This window comes from Papio anubis, chromosome 2 (genome assembly GCF_008728515.1).
Source record: "Papio anubis isolate 15944 chromosome 2, Panubis1.0, whole genome shotgun sequence".
NCBI classification, from domain to species: domain Eukaryota; kingdom Metazoa; phylum Chordata; class Mammalia; order Primates; family Cercopithecidae; genus Papio; species Papio anubis.
Genome location: NC_044977.1, coordinates 134,408,999 through 134,429,485, shown reverse-complemented (window position 1 = coordinate 134,429,485; position 20,487 = coordinate 134,408,999). Strand labels below are relative to the sequence as shown.

The following is a 20,487-nucleotide window of genomic DNA, read 5'->3' as shown; positions in this document are numbered from 1 at the left end:
ATAGAGAATAGGAGAGCACTGGCCAGGACATGGGCTCAAACTTTCACTCATGGCACATCTCAGCCATGGCTTGGAGAAGACACACACAGTTCAGCTGTGCATACAGCACAGAATGGCTCCCACAGACACCAGCTGCAGAGACTGTAAACCAAATTTCTAAAACCACATCATTAAAATTGTCCAACAGCGACTTTGTGGGTGCATATAAATGGCAAATCTTTTTAATGATGCTGGTCTTGATTCTCCTGGATGCTGCCACGTGTTTAGGTTATTGCCAGTTAACTTATGGGTCTATGAAAATGCTATTTTTGAATGGTATATGTATATAGTAGTGATTCTCAAGTGGGGGAGGTTTTTGTTTCCTCAGGGACATTTAGCAAAACCTGGAGACATTTTTGGTTGTCACAATTGAAAGGGGGTGCTTCTTCTATCATCTAGTGGGTAGCGGCCAGCACTGCTGGTGAATATTCCATAATGCATATGGCAGCCTTACAACTCAGTCTAGCCCAAATATCAACAATACCAAGGTTAAGAAACTCTTCTAATAGGCATCTGTATATCAAATGAGGTGACAACACATTTTTATATGCTCGATCAAACCCATTGTGTTGAAAGAAAAGGACATTTACAATGACTCTACCTCTGTGAATAGTTATTGACTTTGATGACACTATTGGTCAGATTATGTTCTCTGTGCAGGGGCTAAGAGGCCGTTCCAGGTTGGCTTCCCTCCTGCAACCTCCTTTCTTGGTTATCAGTATCATCTCCATTTCTGTGCAATCACTTAAGCGACATATCTCTGGGTGTTCATCCACTACCCTCTTCTTACTCCACCTCCAATAGGTGATCAGTTCCTCGTAATTTTGTGTTCTCTACTATAATGATCTGCCCTGACTTCTTAGGCTCTCATCATTTTGTCTAGACCTCTCAGTTTGTCTCTTGCCAGCTGGGTGCTCCAGTCAAATTAATTCAATGCTTTATGATGTTAGTTACTCCTGATTTACCTATTCATTTGGTGAAAATATTTGAGTGCTTACTATCTGCTAATTCCTGTGCTAAGAGCTGTGATCATTCTCTGGAGTAAAATCTTTTCAAGTTTACATGTTGCTTACAGAACAAACCCTTGCTTCTAACACAGCATGTAAGGCCTCTGATAATCTGCCTCTGACCTAACTTTTCAACTTACTTTCTTGCCCTACTGAACAAATTGTCTTTCCTTAGTCTGAGCACATACTATTAAGCCCTTGTATCTTGGCATGTGCTATTTATTTTTGGTTGTTTGTTTGTGGTGTCCTTTCTACCCTATCTGAGGAATTTTCATTCATTCTGTGCAACTTGACCTAGTGTTTAGAGAAATGCTTGGCACGTGGAAGATAATAAATAGGAAATGAACTTAAATTTTACCTTCTCTGTGAAATATTCGACTCCCTGGCTGCTGGAGAGTGCATTCCTTTTTCTCCATGCACATCACATCCTCTGACTGTGACTCTTGATGGTAAGGATAGTACCTTATGTCTCTTAGGACCTCCAGGCTCTACACCATGATGAACATAAAGTGGACCCAAATGACTAAATGCTCACTACTCTATCAAGATGACTTCTCATGGAATTCTTGTTTCACACTGGAAATGGCATGCATCATTTGTTATTCCAAAAAACCCCCACAGAATTTGACATTAGTCGCAAATGGCCCCACCCTCCTCCATAACTGTGCACCTTCCATTGCCTGTGATCTGAATTATGGAGATGCGGTCGAGTCCATCCTCTGTCACTTAGTCATTGTGTAACATTGGGAATATATTTAACCAGTATCTGAGCCTCTGTTTCTTCTTCTATAAAGTAGGAGTAAGTGACATCTGTCCTTCTTGCCTGTAGAATGGTCATGAAGATCAAATGAGATTACATACTTAAAGGGCTTTTGTAACTCCTAAAGGTCATAAAGCTTTTTAAGTTTCTCTCTATTCAAAACATAGCAAAACAAATAAAACCCCTCCCTCAATCTTGCATGGCCTTGCATATTTTTTCCAAAGACAAGCTTCTTTAAAAGGCCAGTTTGTGCATTGTGTACTCTCTCTCTGCAACCCCCATCACCCTGTTTTCTGCTAGCCACACCAATGGCAGCTTCCTCACATCAATCGTCAATAATTTCCTCATGGTCAACACCTATGCACACTTTTCTGCTCTTCCCTCATTTGATCTGGCTCATCTGCCTCTTCCTGAGACATCCTCTGCACTGGGGCCAGGATGGGCTTCCTGAAATCTGGACTGATTGTACCCTGCCATGTACAAAGCTCCACAATCACTCCTCACTGCTTAGAGGGTAAAGTTGAACTCCTTAGTCCACTCTGTTGAGCCTGTCATCCTCTGGTCCCTGCCTACCACTTCATTAGCACTCCTAATGTTATTTTCCTTGTGACATAACCCTAGTCATACAAAATGACTTCTGTTTCCAGAAAGTGCTTTTTCAAATGCTGCCCGAAAGACAGCCTGGTGAAATCTGGTCATCTTTCGCTACTTGGTTCAAAATATCACCTCTTCAGGGGAACCTCTTCTGATATCAGATTTCCACCCCTCTCCCTTTGATACAGAAGTAGATACTCCATCTCTGTATTTTCCATGCCTCTTGAACCCATGTTGATAAGCATAAGCTTTCCGCCATTCTGCCATTCTCCCATTATGCACTTAAATATTTATCTCATACTAGTCAGTGAGCTTCTTGAATACAAGGAACATGTTATTATCTCTCTATATGTGTCTAGCTTCCTGGTACGCAGTAAGCTATGTTAAATTATTCAGTATGACAACTTAAATTGTTAAATTTGTTGAGTAAATAAATGGGTGCTATAAAATATTCCTTGTACTATGTTCTTATTCCTTTACCATATTTTGTGAACCTTTTTATTGTTTTGTTACATTCTTGTTTTCACATATTTAGAAGAAAGATTCTGGCAAGTGCCATAATTTGTACAGATATTATTCTCTGTTGAGATACAGGTTTTAGCTTCCTTTGGCAGTTAGAAAGGCTTAGCTGTCTGCATTCTACCTCCACAGGTGCACAGCAGCTCCCTGAGGTACACAGAAGCTCTTGCTCACCTGCCACTTCCAGCCTTTGCATTTTCCAGTTGTCGGGTAAGGAGTTTAGCAATGGCGGTGAAGCTGTTGCTCATGCGGAAGATGTCTCTGCTCTGAGGGCCCAAGATTGAGGAGAAGGTGTCGGTGATGCCTTTAATCTCCAGCAGGAGAATATGGTGAAATGAATGCTCCATGTTGGCCAGTTGGCTCACCAGGTATGTCAGGCAGCTCCTGGCTCTCTCCTGCCAAAAACAATGAAGAAAATAGGTTTATCTTTTAAAAGAAAATCATCCAGGCACGGTAGCTCACACCTGTAATCCCAGCACTTTGGAAGGCTGAGGTGAGTGGATGGCTTGGAACTCCTGATCGAGAACAGGAGTTTGCAACCAGCCTGGTCAACATGGCAAAACCCCGTCTCAACTAAAAATACAAAAAATTAGCTGGGCGTGGTGGCACATGCCTATAATCCCAGCTACTCGGGAGGCTGAGGCATGAGAATTGCTTGAACCCAGGAGGCATACGGTGCAATGAGCCAAGATAGTGCCGCTGCACTCCAGCCTGGGAAACAGAGGGAGACAGTGTCAGAAAAAAAAAAAAAAAAATCAGAGTCCCATGAGCAGCAGATTCTATAGGGAGTTGACACTCAGGGAGCTAGCCCAAGTTGAATAATAGGTTTCATTCATAGTTCCTCTGAATCTGCTTCTTTGAGGTTTTTAATTTGTTCCTGATTTCCAGGACAGACTAATATGCAAATATTCTCATTAACCTATCTTTCCAGGTCAAAATATCTCAACCATCATAAATGATCGGACCCCACACATGCACCTTTCACAACTATGTGAACTGCTAACTCCACCTGCATGGGGCAGGTGTGGTCCATGGTCTTAAAGTGAGCCTTGACCCTGGCACACTCAACCCATCTGTCGGGTGATGGCTGCATATTCCACTAGTGTGCTAGGTTGATTTCTTTGCCACAGGTTTTCTCGCTGACTTGTTAACTTTAAGCATCTTTCAGTGTATTACAGTTTTTATGTGCTTGGCCGATTGTGTAGATTCTATTATCTAGCTTTAACCAAGCTAACTTTCACAAGTCATTTAAGTTCCTTCAAAGAACAGAGGATTAAGGACAATATGAATAATGTAGGCATGAGCAAATAAGAAAATGGCTTAGCTGACACATCTCTTATACCTATTAAAATTCCTCATTAGCCATATTTTGAGGCAATGTGATCCAATCTGATATGACTGGAAGTTAGCCATAAAATTCAATATTCAAAATTATTGAAAAGGTTATTGGAAATGTAGATTTATGCCCAATAGAAATAATGATATACCATTAATAAATAACAATTTAAAATATTACTTATTTCATCTTTAACTTTTCTTTTAAAATCTTATTTTTGTGTATGTCTAAATTTTTTTCTTGTTAATGTAGTGGAACATATGTATAAATATAAATAAATATATATTGGAGGTTGCTGCTCACAGTCCTTCTAACCGATTGGTGCACAGATCTAAATTACTCTCCTTGTTAGGAATTCCTATTTACCCTTTGTTCTAGCATTTGAAGCCTTAATTTCCTACAAGGTGCAACTCTTCCACGCGGCTGTCTCCAGTGACTCCTTCTGTGTAAATTTTTACTGCATTATAGACTCTTTAAAAATCTTAAAATTTTCTTTTATTTTAGTATCTTTTTGAGACAGAGTCTCACTCTGTTGACCAGGCTGTAGTGCAGAGGTGTGATCATGGCTCACTGCAGCCTTTACCTCCTGGGCTCAAGCTATACTGCTGCCTCAGTCTCCTATGTAGGTGCACCACAGGCGTGTGCCACCACACTTGGCTATTTTTTTTATTTCAGGATCTCACTATGTTGCCCAGGCTGGTATCGAACTCCTGGGCTCGAGTAATCCTCCTGCCTCGGCCTCCCAAAATGCTAGGATTACAGGCGTGAACCACCATATCTAGCCAAAAATCTTTTTAGTACTTAATTGCATTTGATCATTTGCTTACTCATGATTTTATTTAATCACCAAATAGGTATGGCATGCCTATAATATGCTTTTATGAGACTCCAGATAACAAAGGTGAATGAAAGGATGCCCTTGCTTTTAAAGAACACACAATCCCCCCCACCTTTTATTTATAATTTCCTAATGGTTACATGTGCCAGTCAAGTCTTCTAAAGGAGCTACTTCTTATTCATCAATCATCATCCTGGCCCAAAATTGAGCTTGTGGATTCTACACCCAGTGTGTGTGTGTCTCAATTTACTGATTTAAGAAAATCTTAGATATCAAAATATGACCTTATAAAGCATGTTGTTACAAAGGAATTCTGTGCTTTACAATAAATATTTAGTACAGAACAAATTTAAGTAGTGAAGTTCCCTCATTTTTGGTACTTGATTTTCAAATATTCCATGTACAATTGCACTGGAACACATCACTTGGGGAAAATGGGGTACTTCTGCCATCAATCCCTTATTTATTTTTTAAACCCCACTAAGGCACAGCGTCCTGTATGGGTATGTGAGACAGAGGTTTGTGCTTTCATGAGCTGGACAGCTGGTTGAAGCTAAAGACATCTATTCATCAACGAATAATGTTAGATGAATGAAAATGAAAGACCCCTGGAATATGTTCCTGGAGCCCCTGTTTCATATTTTGGCTCATACAATTGCCAGGTTGCAGAACAATACTTAAATGCTCTTGGATCCAACAGGTTTTTCTTTGCAACATAGACTCATTTATTACTTCAAAGGCTCCATGTATGAATTCATGATATGCAATGAATCAAGGGACATTTTTTATTCCCGATTTAAAGGTAAAAGCTGGATGTGGGGGGTCCCTACCATAGGCCAGACCCCGTTCTAGAAGTCAGGAACGTATCACTGAAGAAAAAGTACAAAAATTCCTGCCACAATATTGAGGCAGAAAGACACTAAACAAAATACCTATGTAAAATATATAGTGTGTTAGATGGAGAAATGTGCCTCAAGGAAAATGAAGAATGAGGAGCCAATGGTAAATGGTGTACTTAGGACACATCTCAGAGAGAAGGTGACATTCGAATTTGGCAAGGTTTCAGACTCTCAACTCAACATTCTCAGCAACCTTAGAAAACAATTACCATAAATTTATCCTGCTTGATATAGGGTGGTAGGAAGATACAGGAACTGAATTTTATATACTGTTTGTCCTACTAAGATATAATTTAAAATTTGAGGTAACTTCCTTACTTTCAGAAGTAGATTTTTCATTAGAATTTTTAAAACCATTTCACAAACATTTCATTTGCTTATGCAATAAATGTCCCCATGGTTTCATTAAGAATCCTTCTCACTATAAAAATTTGCAAGCCCCTTCTTTAAAGCATGTGTCTTTTCAAAGGTGAAGGTCGTTGTGTGGGTCTTTGCTGAAATCAACGTAATTCCAAATGATTGCTGGCAGCCAAACTGAGCTGAAGGGAAAATTAATCACAGTGCAGGAACAAGAAAAATTATAACTGCTCTGGAACTGACGTATGAAACCAAGCCAACCTCACATCATTTGCTCTGAAACCTTGGAGCACATCCATGTACCTCACAGGGGTAACAGATGTGATTCTGGATTAGAAAGTGTGATATTAGGGCAGGAAGGGGGTTAGGAGATTCTAAGTTCTTTCTCAGCTTCATGATATTTTGTCTCTGGGGGCTAGTGACTGGATTTTCCTGCTTTCAGTCATCCCATTGAGGGGACAGGGTCAGCACCTGTAAGCCATAACTGTGGGTCTGACCTTATCCCTGCTGACACAAATTCATTGTTTATTATTAAACAAAAATAGCTGACCCAGACAGGGCACTTAGTCTAAGCACCAAGCCTATTCTATACTCTTTTTAGCGATTTACTCATGTAATCCTCCAAATAATGCTGTAAGTACTGGAATCATTGCCACTTTAACAATGAGGAAACTGAAGCACAGATAGGAGACTAAATTGCTCAAGGCCACATATGCCCTCCCTGTTTCTACATCTAGACCCTCACTTGCTATACTGCCAGCTCCTCCCATCAAAAAAAAAAAAAATACCCAAAAAACTAAACGACCTATGTACATATTTTCCCACTCCTTTTTCCTATATCTCATTCATCATTAGAGTTATGTGGCCTTTATTGTTAATAATGTTTAATTTAGTTATATAAATATTATAAATACTCTGCAAACACAAAATAGATCAGCAATTCTCAAATCTTTTGGTTTTAGGATCCCTTTACTCTCTTGAAAATTATCAAAGATCCCAGCGTTTTTGTCATCTGGTTTATATCTATTGATATTGGCCATATTGGAAGTTAAAATAGGCAATTTTTAAAATGTATATTTTCATAAAAAATCACATTTTCCAAAACAAAAAATTTAGTGAGAAGACTTGCATTCCTGTATATTTTTGCATTTTTTTTTAGTAACTGCTTAATAGATGACGTCTAGATTCTCATACGTTTCTGTATTTGATCTGTTAAATCTGGCCTCATAAAGATATGAAGTTAGAAAAGGGAGGACTATTTTCAGAATTGCCTTGATAATTGTGAATATTCTTCTTGGATACTACACCAAAACTCACCAAGTAGTAGTTTCTCAAAGGTTAGTTGTGATATGTAACTTTAATTAACTTTGTATCCTATTACATTAAAATCCGCTGGTCTGTCTTGCACTTTGATTAAATCTTTTGCCTATGCATGACTTTGAAATATTAAGAATTAGTCATTTGGAAAAATACTGGTTTACTGAGTTTGGCATATCCTCCAAAGGTTGATGCATTTCATTATATAATATAAAACATTGCATTCACTATTTTCACCACTGATCTCATCAGAAAAGTCTTTTAAGTATTGGGAAACTTTCAAGTTTACAGTGGCGATATAGATTTTCCAAAACTTCAGTTTTCATATGCAAGCTCAAATTGTATCACTGGCAACAAATACTAATATCTGTAGTTTTGCTTGAAAGGAAAGGCTCACTTCATTCATTTTCTGTATAATGTCTACCAAATAGCCCCAAACGAAGAATCATAGATTGTTCATTAGTTATTGTTTCAAGTAAAAACTGTTCCATAAAAAAAAGTGGTTAGTTTGGCACATAGGCAAATAACACAAGGGTTTTTTTTTTTTCTTAAGATAACCACTGAATTTCTGTATTGCAATCAGCAGCATAAGTGCCAAGCCAATGCATCCTTCCCATTTAGCCAGAGAGAAACTTAAGAAGATGTGTACTCAGGATTGAGATTTAATAAAATTAATAATTTCTACTGCTTCATCAGGTTAATTTAGTGGTTCCCAGGGGGAGGGAGTGGGGAAAAGAAAGGGAGAGGAGTGATTTTTTTTCCTCCCCAGAGCGCATTTGGAGAAGGTCTGGAGACACTTTTGTCATGACTAGGAGAAAGGGAGGGCTAGTGGTATCTGGTGGGTAGAGGCCAAACACCCCACAACGCACAAGATAACCACACAACCAAGAGTGGTTTAGTCCAAAATGTCAATATTGCCAAGGCTGAGAAACACTGACTAAGGTGAAACTGGCTATTTTTCTTGTCCTGCAAATGTGTGGTGGTAAAGAATATGACTACGAGTACACTTTGGTGCCACTGTCTTGTATCTTGGTTTGTGCCTAGGCACTTGCAGTTTTACCCACCATTGCTTTGTTCTATTAATGCAAATGTCAACACAGTGAAAATGGTAAATGATGTCTTAGTATTATTGTAAAAATAGCTTTGACCTTACAGATCCCCTGAAAGGGTCTTGGTGTCCATGAACCACACTGAGTATTGATGAACTAGGATCAGAAGTCAAATAAATATTTTCTCTAAAGGAATGGACAGTAAATATTTCCAGTTTAGTGGGCCAGATGGTCTCTTGTTGTGGGAAAAGAGCTAAAAGCAAAAAATAAATGAGTGGATGTGGCTGGATTTGGCCCACAGGCAGTAATTTGTTGACCCCTGAACTAGATTATATGTTTGCAAAATTGCATTGGCCATTTTTTTCACTTTTTATTATTTTGTTTTTATAATACTACTAGTCCAATTTCATAAAGCTACTCTGTTTTTCTTTGCAGAATAAAAGAACACAACTCAGAAAATGGCCAAACATGAAAATGTGGGGGTCTGATAATAACAACAATAGTTTCCATTCACTAAGCATCCACTGTGTGTCTGGTACTTGACATACGCATTTTCACTTAATCTTCACAATGACCTTGCAAAATGAGTATCTAGATGAGGATGCTGATGTCAAGAGGATAGTAACTTCATTAAAGTTGTATAAGTATAATATAGTCATAAGTGGCAGAGCCAATATTAAATCAAGATCCGTCTGATTCCAGAGTTTGAATGTTTCCACATCACTAGGGTTGATAAAAACCATTTAGGGCAGCTCTGTAGGCTGCAGCCCTCCTTTCTGTACTCCACCTGTGGTAGGCATCACCAGCTGATGACAGCATTCATTCTTCCCTGCTGAACACAGAAGTTTCCTGATATTCTTTCTCAATGCTGTCCTCCTTGTGAGTGGTTCTCAGCACTGGCTGCACGTTAGAATCACCTGGAAAGCTGTTAAAACTATTCTGATGCCAAGTACATCTCTCCTGCTTCCCAATTCCTATTCAATTTTATTGAAATGGGTGGAGCTCAGGCATAGGAATTTTTAAACCCCTTGGATGATTCAAATGTGCAGCCAAAGTTGAGAATCACTGGTCTATGTGGAGTCCTAAATCTCTGAAAATTTGAGAATTTGCTGATGTAGGAAATGTGGATTTGGCCCTATAATCCACATTTTTCTCTCCACTGTCTTTTATCACTTTACACATGTAAAAGAAAATGATATATTAGTTGCCTGAATAAAAATATTGCATTCCCCGGGCATTTGTATTTTACACTATTTGATTTAAACACAATCTTTCTTCATAGTTCAACGCTTTGAAATCTCTACACACATCAAAGATACACTTGCAAAGGCCATTAGAAATGTAAAGCAAATGAGTTTTTTGTTAATGTTCTCTCAGTGGAACTTTGCCAGAGTGACCCAGGCCTTTCTTAGGAACCTTCAAAAGCCTAAGTGTGGCCAGTAGTGCTTAACTGCCTGGGAGTGTATTTATTCCATGAGAATCTCTTTCTTAATGGGGGGTTACTAGCTGCAGACCAAGAGTTGAAGGGTTTGTACTGGGCTCCCCTCCCACCTCAGTGCTGCTTTGGCTGTGAGAAACTCTGGTATTGGGGGAACAATTCTTTGTTTGCCCCAAGATTTTCCCAGTTTTAGCACTGCAAGTCTCTTGTCTCTTATCCTGGGAAACTCCTTAATCATGGGAAAATCAGGACAGTTTACCTGAATGTAGGAGAATGTAGGCAGGTAGAAAATTCAGCTCAGAGGACTCTGTTCAATAGACTCATATTGCAGATGAATATGATGATATATCACTCTATATACCTCCCTATATAGATACAGTTGGCCCTCCATATTGGAGAGTTCTACATCCACAGATTCAACCAACTGCAGGTCAAAATATTTGGAAAAAAATAGAAAACAATACAGCAATAAAAATAATACAGATAGAAACATAGAATAACACTATTTACATAGCATTTACATTTTATTAGGTATTATAAATAATCTAGAGATGATTTAAAGGACACAGCAGGATGTGCATAGGTTGTATGCAAGTCCTATGCCACTCTATACAAGTGACTTGAGTATCCTTGGATTTTGGTATCCACAGGGGTTCTGGAACCAATCCTCCTCAGATATTGAGGGATGACTGTATGTACAATATGTTGATTCTTGTTATTTGGGAATAACAAGTAGCTATGTTCCATAAAATTACAATCCTGAATTAGACAATACTGAAGTATCGTTTCTAGGAAATTCAGGGTTAGTTTCCTGCAAGCCTCTGGTCACATTTTTGTCAACTGATTCATACATAACATTGTTTTATGTGTGTTTCTGTTTAAAGATATTTAATATATACTGTTGATTCATTAAATTTGAACCCATGGCCAACAGCAGTGTAATTTATGCCTGAACAAAACTTATCCAACACATGTATTTTCTCCATAAGGCATATCACAGTCTTTTTGTGCTTAGGAACACTACAGATTACTTTAGCACTACACTTAGGGGACACTTTAAACAGTGAAATCACCAAAAACAAAAACAAAAAGCATGAAGATAAGAAAAATGTGGCAATAAAGAGGCCATGAAAAGAATAGATACTTGTTTACAGTATGAGAGCTGAACAAAGAAAGCAGGGCATCACGGTGCTCAACTTCAGTTGGGGACAACTGAAGTTTTTGCTACTCTGTGCACATCTGTGAATGACTTTGAAAGCACTATAGTATTGATTTGGGGTTACAAAGACATTTTTAGCAAGTAGGTAAATTTGAAAATGTAAAATCACAGAGCTGGATGGATGAATAGATAAGTAGACGGATAGATAGATAGATAGATAGATAGATAGATAGATAGATAGATAGAAATGGGTATATAGCTAGACCAATCCATTGATGAATTTCAGATCTTGTGGATCTTCTGTAAAAAGAAAAAAACTTTGGGATGAATTTCTATGAAACCATTGCAATCATACCCAGAGAGATGCAAGGTTAGCTATACTGAGGTCAGGTGAAATTTTATTTGATTTTAGGTCTTCAGCATATTTTCCAGTTTGTCTTCCCTTCTTTCTACCATGGGCAGATTTTCTTATTGCCTTTGCACTAATTGGGCTTTCTTTCACTAGCAAATTACTAATCATCCTAATCCATGTGAGCATGGTTTTCCATCCACATATTAATTCTTCTCTCCGTTACATATTGTTTTGTAAATGTGACCTGACTCAGGTGTGCAGATTGAAGACTGGGGACAGTCATTTGCTTTTCACTTGTAACCTCGTTGTTTACAGAAGAATATGAAAAGTGTGGGTAGCACGGCATATGCTGAAATACTTTTATTTTCTTGGTTCTCCCAATAAAAGACAAAAAAGTTTGAATAATGTAATTTTTAAAAAGAAGAGATCCATTTGGTTTGGGACAATGAGTTAGGGTTACAATTATAATTTCCAATCCCATAGAATGAGAATCCAATCCCAATCTCATAGAATGAGAATTGTAATTTTAAGAAAGTCAAAGGAGGAATTTTTCTCCTAATCCTTTTTCAAATGGATCCTGATGTGCTTGGTAAGACATTTATGAAGTAGTGTTAATTGGAGATATTGAAATTTGTTTTATTTTTGGAGTTGGTCATGAATTGGTTATTTGTGACCATTTTTTTAAAAAACACCTCATTTTGTTTTGTTTTGTTTTCTAAGATGGCAGATTAGAGGATTTTCAGAGTGCCTCAGACATTTGGAAATAGCAAGACAGTACATAAAGATCAACTCTGTGAGCTTTAATTCAAGAAGGAAAATGGGACTCCACCAGAATCGTGAAGGACACCCCAGATCCTGGAGAGGAAAATGCTGGAAACAGCACCCATGACAGCATCTGGCTGATAAAAGTGAGTGAAGCCCTACTGATAGCAGCAGGAGACAGACAAATTCCTAGGCAGAAAGGGGTAGGTCCCTGGTGAAACCCAAGCCAAAGACAATTTGAAGCCTGAAAACTGGGCTGCCAGTTCTGGGTGGAATCCACAACCAGAGTGAGAACTTTCTTGATACCTTTTAGCAAATCAAATGGTGATTTTTCCAGGCCCACCCATGGACCAATCAGCATGCACTCCCTTATTCAGAGCCCATAAGAACCCCAGACTCAGCCAAACATTGAGACTACCCACCTTTGGGTAGGGGCCACTCACTTCGGGTTTCCCTCTCATGTGAAGAAGTGTTCTGTCACTCATTAAAACTCTCCTCTGCCCTGCTCACTCTCAAGGTGTCCGCCTAACCTCATTCTTCTTGGATGTGGGACAAAAACCCAGGACCACTGAACAGTAAGTACAAAAGGAGCTGTAATACTGCAACCCTCCTGGCCTCTGCCAGTGCCAGGTGGCCACCCCATGTGACAGAAACCAATGGTGGGGCCTGGCCTGTTCAGGAGCCGTGGGCTGGAGCAGGGAAGAAGGACTGAATGAGCTGTAATATGAACAAGCTGAAACATGTTTCTGGCCAGCCCTCCAAGCTGTGGGTGGTGACATGCTCCCATTTGCCAGACTAGGGGAGAAGAGCTGCGACCCTTCTGGAGGCCCAGACCTCAGGACTCCCTGAGTCAGAGCTGTGACATGCTGTAACACCCCCTTGGGGCTCCACGGTTGTTGGCATCTCCAAGTTTTTGGGCACCACCACATTCCTCTTGTCCAGACACCAGTGCCCAAAGCACAAGCTGCTTGAGGCATGCCTGGTCCAGCTACAGGCTTGCATGGAGCTTGCACCTCTGCTGATGCCTGGAGCTGCCTGCTGCAGCAGCCAGTGCACCTGGCTTGCTGTGGCCGGATCTTGCAATCTCTCTCACACATCCCTTGCCATTCCACGCCTGGCTCACCCGTGGTGGATATGGGGTCTGGGCCAGTAGTGTGAGCCAAGTACAGCTTGCCAGGCTGAGTGGGCAGAGCCAGCCCAATGGTCACAAGCAAAACTTGGGCAGAGGTGCCACTGGCCATAGAGGTTTTCAGCTGGCAAAGCAGCACCAAAAGAATCCTGTGTCATCAGTACATAAGAGAGGCAGACAGCCTCCTTTGTGACTTACCTTTCCACTGGGATCCACGCCACCCAGGCCGAGGGAAAGCAGTTTGTTTCTTTCAAGCCCTAGAGTTAACTTGGGGAGAGGCTCTTGGAGATATTCTGAAGGAAAGACAATGGGAAAAACTGTACTTTCCCAGACCTGGGACTGACAGCAGGATGCCATCTTTAATCCCGGTACATATAAAGTCAGCCATTCTTTGGTAAACCAGTGGCATGGCTGCACAGACATTTTAGTCTCAGGCCAGAGTTTTTGGGATTATGTAAAGTGACATACCAATCAGGTATTCCTGATAAAGAAGGAGAAAAAGTAAAACATCTGGAAAATATATTTGAAGGAATAATTCACAAAAAGTTTCCTAATCTTGCTAGAAAGGTAGGCATCTAGACATAAGAAATGCAGAGAACACCTGTGAGATACCATACAAAATGAATATCATCAAGGAATGTAACCACCAGATTGTCCAAAGTCAACGCTAAACAAAAATATCTAAAAGGCAGCTAGAGAAAAAGGGCAGATCACATACAAAGGGAATCCCATCAGGCTAACAGACTTCTTAACAGAAATCTTACAAGCAAGGAGAGATTGGGGGCCTATTTTAGCACTCTTAAAGAAAAGAAATTTCAACCGAGAATTTCATACCCCACCATACTAAAGCTTCATAAGTGAAGGAGAAATAAAATATTGTCCAGACAAGGAAGCTGTAAGAGAATTTGTTAACACTAGATCAGCCTTAGAAGAGATCCTTAAGGGAGTTCTAAACATGAAATGAAAGAATGATACCTGCTAAAGCAGAAACACACTTAAGTACATAGCCTGCAACACACAATAGAAACTACAAAGCAACTAGCTAACAACTTCATGATAGTATGAAAACCTCACATATCAATATCAACCTTGAATGTAAATGGTTGTATTAGTCCATTTTCACAATCATGGCAGAAGGAGCAAGTCATGTCTTACATGGATGGCAGCAGGAAAACAGAGAGCACGTATGTAGGGCAATTCCTCTTTTTAAAACCATCAGATCTCATGAGACTTATTCACTATCACGAGAACAGCATGGGAAAGATATGCCCCCATGATTCAATTACCTCCCACCAGGTCCCTCCCACAACATGTGGGAATTCAATATAAGAGCTGGGTGGTGACACAGCCAAACTATATCAATGGTCTACATCAGGGGTGTACAATCATTTGGCTTCCCTGGACCACATCAGAAGAAGAAGAATTGTCTTGGGCCACACACAAACTACACTGGCACTAACAACAGCTGATGAGCTGAAAAACAAATCACAAAAAAATCTCATAATGTTTTAAGAAAGTTTATGGATTTGTGTTGGGCTGCATTCAAAGCTGTCCTGGGCCTCATGTGGCCTACAGGCTGTGGACTGGACAGTCTTGTCTAAATGCACCATTTAAAAGGCACAGTATCTTATTTAACCAGTTTGAGCCTAAGCTTCATCTGTAGATTGGAGCTAAGAGTTCAGCGGCAGATACTTTTGATTGCCTATCACTAATCGTATCTCACTGTATCCCCTTCTTTCTTATTAGTAGAACCTCCAGCCTGCTATAAAGTGGAAACAGCTATTCTATTTCTCAGGCTCCCTTTAAACTAGGGCATGGGTATGTGATTTAATCCTGAGCAGCTGGACCTGATGTGAAGTTTTCTAGGGTGGAAGACTACTGAAAAATGTTTTCCTCCCAGATAAAAAGAGATGGAAGAACACATCCCTATTCCTTAACCAGACATTGTTGTACCTATATGTACTACCTGGATCTGGGCAGCTATCTTTTCAAGTGTGAGGGGTATGTTTATGGGGCCAATTCAAATATACTGATGATGATAGAGAGAGAATGGAAAGAAGCTTATCAAGGGTTCTTGATGATGTTGTGGAACTTCTGAACAAACCGGGGACCCACCATATTTTCCAGGCTTCTTGTTATAGGAGATAATAAATATTTTTCTTCTGAATCAGCTTTAGTTGGATATGCTATTACCAAATTCATCTTAGCTGACACAACTACTTCACGATGTTGTGAGGAACAATGAAAACATAATTGTAAAGTATATAGCATAGAGTAGGTGATAAAACAATGGTATCAATGAATTGTTATTATTAGCATTATTTTCAATATGATCTAATGATGCCAGAAATATCAGTGAATTTAAAAATAAGTTTCCTAGTACAGCCTGAATGTTTTATTATAAAGATACATATTTGACATACTATTTGGCACATAGCAAATATTCGATGATTGTATTTTTCTTTGACATTATGGAATATACACTACATATGAAAGAATGTATATAAATATATGTAATGTAACAGGAAATTATCAACAACATTGGCAGCATCTGTGAGCCCCTTCCTACCCCACCCCTCTTCCTTATTCTACATACTTCCCTTGTAGAGAAACCAATATCAGGTTTTAAAAGCCATTTTTAACCAGTGGTCATCACTCTGGAGGAGGTACATTTCTATCTATTGCTGGTATATGATTGTTTGTCCTATTCTATTGGAAGACTTTTGTTATGTCCTATTTTGTTGTTTGTTCAGAGCTTGAGATATTAAGCCTTAAAATAAAATCTCAAATACTCTCATTGGCTGGTGGTTTAGAGCCACTTTAGAAAATCCAGAACCACAACTGAAACAAAGCTACGAAAACCCTGCTAGCACCACCCTTCTGTTGGATTCAGCTGGTCTGTCTGAGCGATGGGTTCAGTTTCTCCATCCCAGAGATGTGATCAGGCATTTGGGTTTCAAGAGGCTTTCTTACTGCATGCAAAGTAGAATTGATGAGTAAGGGACTAGCAAGGAAAGTGTTGACTGTTTAAAATGTCAATATATGTGAAAGATTTTCTTTGGATAAACATTTACATGGCAAATTTTACCTTCGAGGAATGAAAAGGTAGTAGTACCATGTAAAGCCTTCCTAGCTGTGCCTTGTTTGTCTGAGCAGGCAAGTGCAATAATATGGTTGTTTATAAAGTGGTTTCGGAAGCTTTTTCCTAAGTTTGAATCTGGCACTGTAGCTAACCAGACATGGACCTTGGGCAAGTTATTTAACCTTGCATGGCTCAGTTTATTAAAAGGAGTTAATCACAGTATCTGCTCATAGAGACTAACACTCATAGAGTGTTAGTCCATTCTTGCATTGCTATAAAGAATACCTCAGACTGGGTAATTTATAAGAAAAGAGGTTTAATTGGTTCATGGTTCTGCAGGCTATTCAGGAAGCATAGTTCTGCAAGCTGCTTCTGTGGGAAGCCTCAGGGAGCTTTTACTCATGGTAGAAGGCAAAGCAGGAATAGGCAGATCATGTGGTGAAAGTGGAGCAAGGGTGGGAAGGTGCCACACACTTAAACAACCAGCTCTCATGAGAACTTACTATCTTGAGAGCAGCATACCTCACTCTGAAACTAAGACCTCTAGGCCGGCAGAACATAATGTCGTGGGAATATGAAACAAAAATGGTGCTAGTGGGTCACTAGGGGTAATTGTGAGTGGTGTCACTTCTACTTCCACCCCTTGATTCCTGGACCTGTGAATCCTACCTATGGGAGAAACAGTACCATATACTAGATGCTGATTCAGAGCATATACAGCCTTCTAGAGAACTTTTCCCCGGTCCTGCAAAGTATTGTCACCCGTTTGGCATTGTAATTATGACTTCAAAAAGCCATTCTATTGTTCTCTCAAGCCAGCTGCTTCAGGATCAAGGGGAGCATGGTAAGACCAGTGAATGCCATGATCATGAATGCATGCATTTCTGTCTGTAGAGTGAGTTCCTTGGTGAAAAGCAATGCTATGTGTAATACCACGGCAGTCGACAAGTCCATTCTGCAAGTCCATGGATGGTAGTCTTGGCGGAAGCATTGCATGTAGGAGAGGCAAATCCATATCCTGAGTAAGAGTATCCCAGTAAGAACAAACCCTGTCCCTTCCATAATGGAAGTGGTCCAATGTAATCGAACTGCCACAGGTAGCTGGCCAAACACCCCAAGGAATAGTGCCATATAGAGGGCTCATTGTTGGTCTCTGCTGCTGGCAGATTGGCAGTCAGCGATGGCAGTAGCTAGGTCAGCCTTTGTGAATGGAAGTACATGATGCTGAGTCCATGAATACCCTCCTTCTCTGACACCATGGCCACTGTGTTCATAAGCCCATTGGGCGATGACAGGAGTGGTTGGGGAAAGAACCTGAGTGGTGTCAACAGAGTGGGTCATCATATCCACTTGATTATTAAAATCCTCCTTGCCAAGGTCACCCTTTGCTGAGAGCACACAGAGGACACAAATATCTTCACAGTTTTTGGTCACTCAGAGAGGTCCATCCACACACCTCTTCCCAAAAATTTCTTTGTCACCAATTTTCTTTTTGTTTTATTAACTTTTATTTTAGGTTTGGGGGTGCAAGTGAAGGTTTGTTACATAGGTAAACACGTATCATCGGGGTTTGTTGTACATATTATTTCATCACCCAGGTATTAAGCCCAGTACCCAATAGTTGTCTTTTCTGCTCCTCTCCCTGTTCCCACCCTCCCGCCTCAAGTAGACCCCAGTGTTTGTTGTTTCCTTCTCTGTGTCACCAATTTTCTTTTCTTTTTAATTTAATTTTATTTTAAGTTCTGGGATACATGTGCAGGATGTGCAGGTTTGTTACATAGGTAAATATATGCCATAGTGTTTGGCTGCACCTATCAACCCAGCACCTAGGTATTAAGCCCAGTATGCATTATCTATTCTTCCTCATGCTCTCCCTTGCCGCACCCCTGCTGCAGGCCCCAGTGTGCGTTGTTCCCCTCCCTGTGTCCATGTGTCCCATTGTTCAGCTCCCACTTACAAGTGAGAACATGTGGTGTTTGATTTTCTGTTCCTATTTTAGTTTGCTGAGGATAACGGCTTCCAGCTCCATCCATGTCCCTGCAAAGGACATGATCTCATTCCTTTTTATGGCTGCATAGTATTCCATGGTGTATACGTACCACATTTTCTTTATCCAGTCTATCATTTATTGGCATTTGGGTAGATTCCATGTCTTTGCTGTTGTGGATAGTGCTGCAGTGAACATACTTGTGCATGTATCTTTATAACAGAATTATTTATATTCCTTTCTTTATATACCCAGTAATGGGATTGCTGGGTCAAATGGTATTTCTGCCTCTAGGTCTTTAAGGAATCACCACACTGTCTTCTACAATGGATGAACTAATTTACATTCCCACCAATAGTGTAAAAGTGTTCCTATTTCTCTACAGTCTTGCCAGCATCTGCTGTTTCTTGACTTTTTAATAATTGCCATTCTGACTGGTGTGAGACAGTATTTCATTGTGGGTTTGATTTGCATTTCTCTAATGATTAGTGATGTTGAGCTTTTTTTCATATGTTTGTTGACCAGATGTATGTCTTCTTTTGAGAAGTGGCTATTCATGTTCTTTGCCTGCTTTTTAATGGGGTTGTTTGTTTTTTTTTCTTGTAAATTTGTTCAAGTTCCTCGTAAATTCTAGATGTTAGACTTTTGTCAGATGGATAGATTGCAAAAATCTTCTCCCATTCTGTAGATTATCTGTTCACTCTGATGATAGCTTCTTTTGCTGTGCAGAAGCTCTTTGATTAGATCCCATTTGTCAATTTTTGCTTTTGTTGAAATTGCTTTTGACATTTTCATCATGAAATCTTTGCCCATGACTATGTCCTGAATGATATTGCCTAGATTTTCTTCTAGGATTTTGATCATTTTGGGTTTTATATTTAAGTCTTTAATCCATCTTGAGTTAATTTTTGTATAAGGAAAGGGGCTAGTTTCAATTTTCTGCATATGGCTGGCCGCTTCTCCCAGAACCATGTATTAAATAGGGAATCTTTTCCCCACTGCTTGTTTTTGTCAGGTTTGTTGAAGATCAGATGGTTGTAGATGTGCAGTCTTATTTCTGAGATCCCTATTCTGTTCCCTTGGTCTATGTGTCTGTTTTTTGTACCAGTGCTCTGCTGTTTTGGTTACTGGAGTCTTGTAGTACAGTTTGAAGTTGGATAGCGTGATTCCTCCAGCTATATTCTTTTTGTTTAGGATTGTCTTGGCTATATGGGCTCTCTTTTGGTTCCATATGAATTTTAAAGTAGTTTTTTCTAATTCTGTGAAGAATGTTAATGGTAGTTTTGTGGGAATAGCATTGAATCTATAAATTACTTTAGGCAGTATGGCCATTTTCACGATATTGATTCTTCCTGTCAATGACTGTGGAATGTTTTTTCATTTGTTTGTGTCCTCTCTGATTTCCTTGAACAGTGGTTTGTAGTTCTCTTTGAAGAGGCCCTTCACTTCCCTTGTTAACTGTATTCCTAGGTATTTTATTCTCTTTTTAGCAATTGTGAATAGGACTTCATTCATGATTTGGCACTCAGCTTCTCTATTGTTCTGTGTCACCAATTTTCTAATCATATTCCTTCCAAGTCCCTGACCATCCAGCCAAACCATTGGCTCAACCCATATATATAACCGCATGTCTGGCCACATCTCCTTTTAAGCAAAGTGCACAGCCATGTGCATTGCTTGAATTTCTCCCCATTGGGAAGATTTTCCTTTACCACTGTCCTTCAGGCATGTCCCAGAGATGTCCTGTAGTGCTGCAGCTGTCTGCTTTTGGTTGATGCTGCATATCGTGCAGAGCCATCTGTAAACCATGCCCTAGCGTCTTCCTCTGTTAACTGATCACAGGAAACTCCCCATGAGGCCATA

General features: G+C 39.7%; 1 protein-coding gene across 7 annotated transcripts in view; it reads right to left on the bottom strand.

The window, feature by feature from the left end:
- VEPH1 (ventricular zone expressed PH domain containing 1) overlaps positions 1–20,487 on the bottom strand; it is a 246,439-nt gene that overhangs the window by 119,535 nt on the left and 106,417 nt on the right. For 6 of the 7 annotated variants that reach the window (XM_009201463.4, XM_009201468.4, XM_003894911.5 and 3 more), the window contains one exon: positions 3,094–3,314. In XM_009201463.4, coding sequence (XP_009199727.2) covers positions 3,094–3,314 — 221 coding nt within the window. Of the gene's footprint in view, positions 1–1,594; positions 1,870–3,093; positions 3,315–20,487 lie in introns of those variants that run through there. The other variant, XM_017955763.3, reaches the window with a different exon arrangement.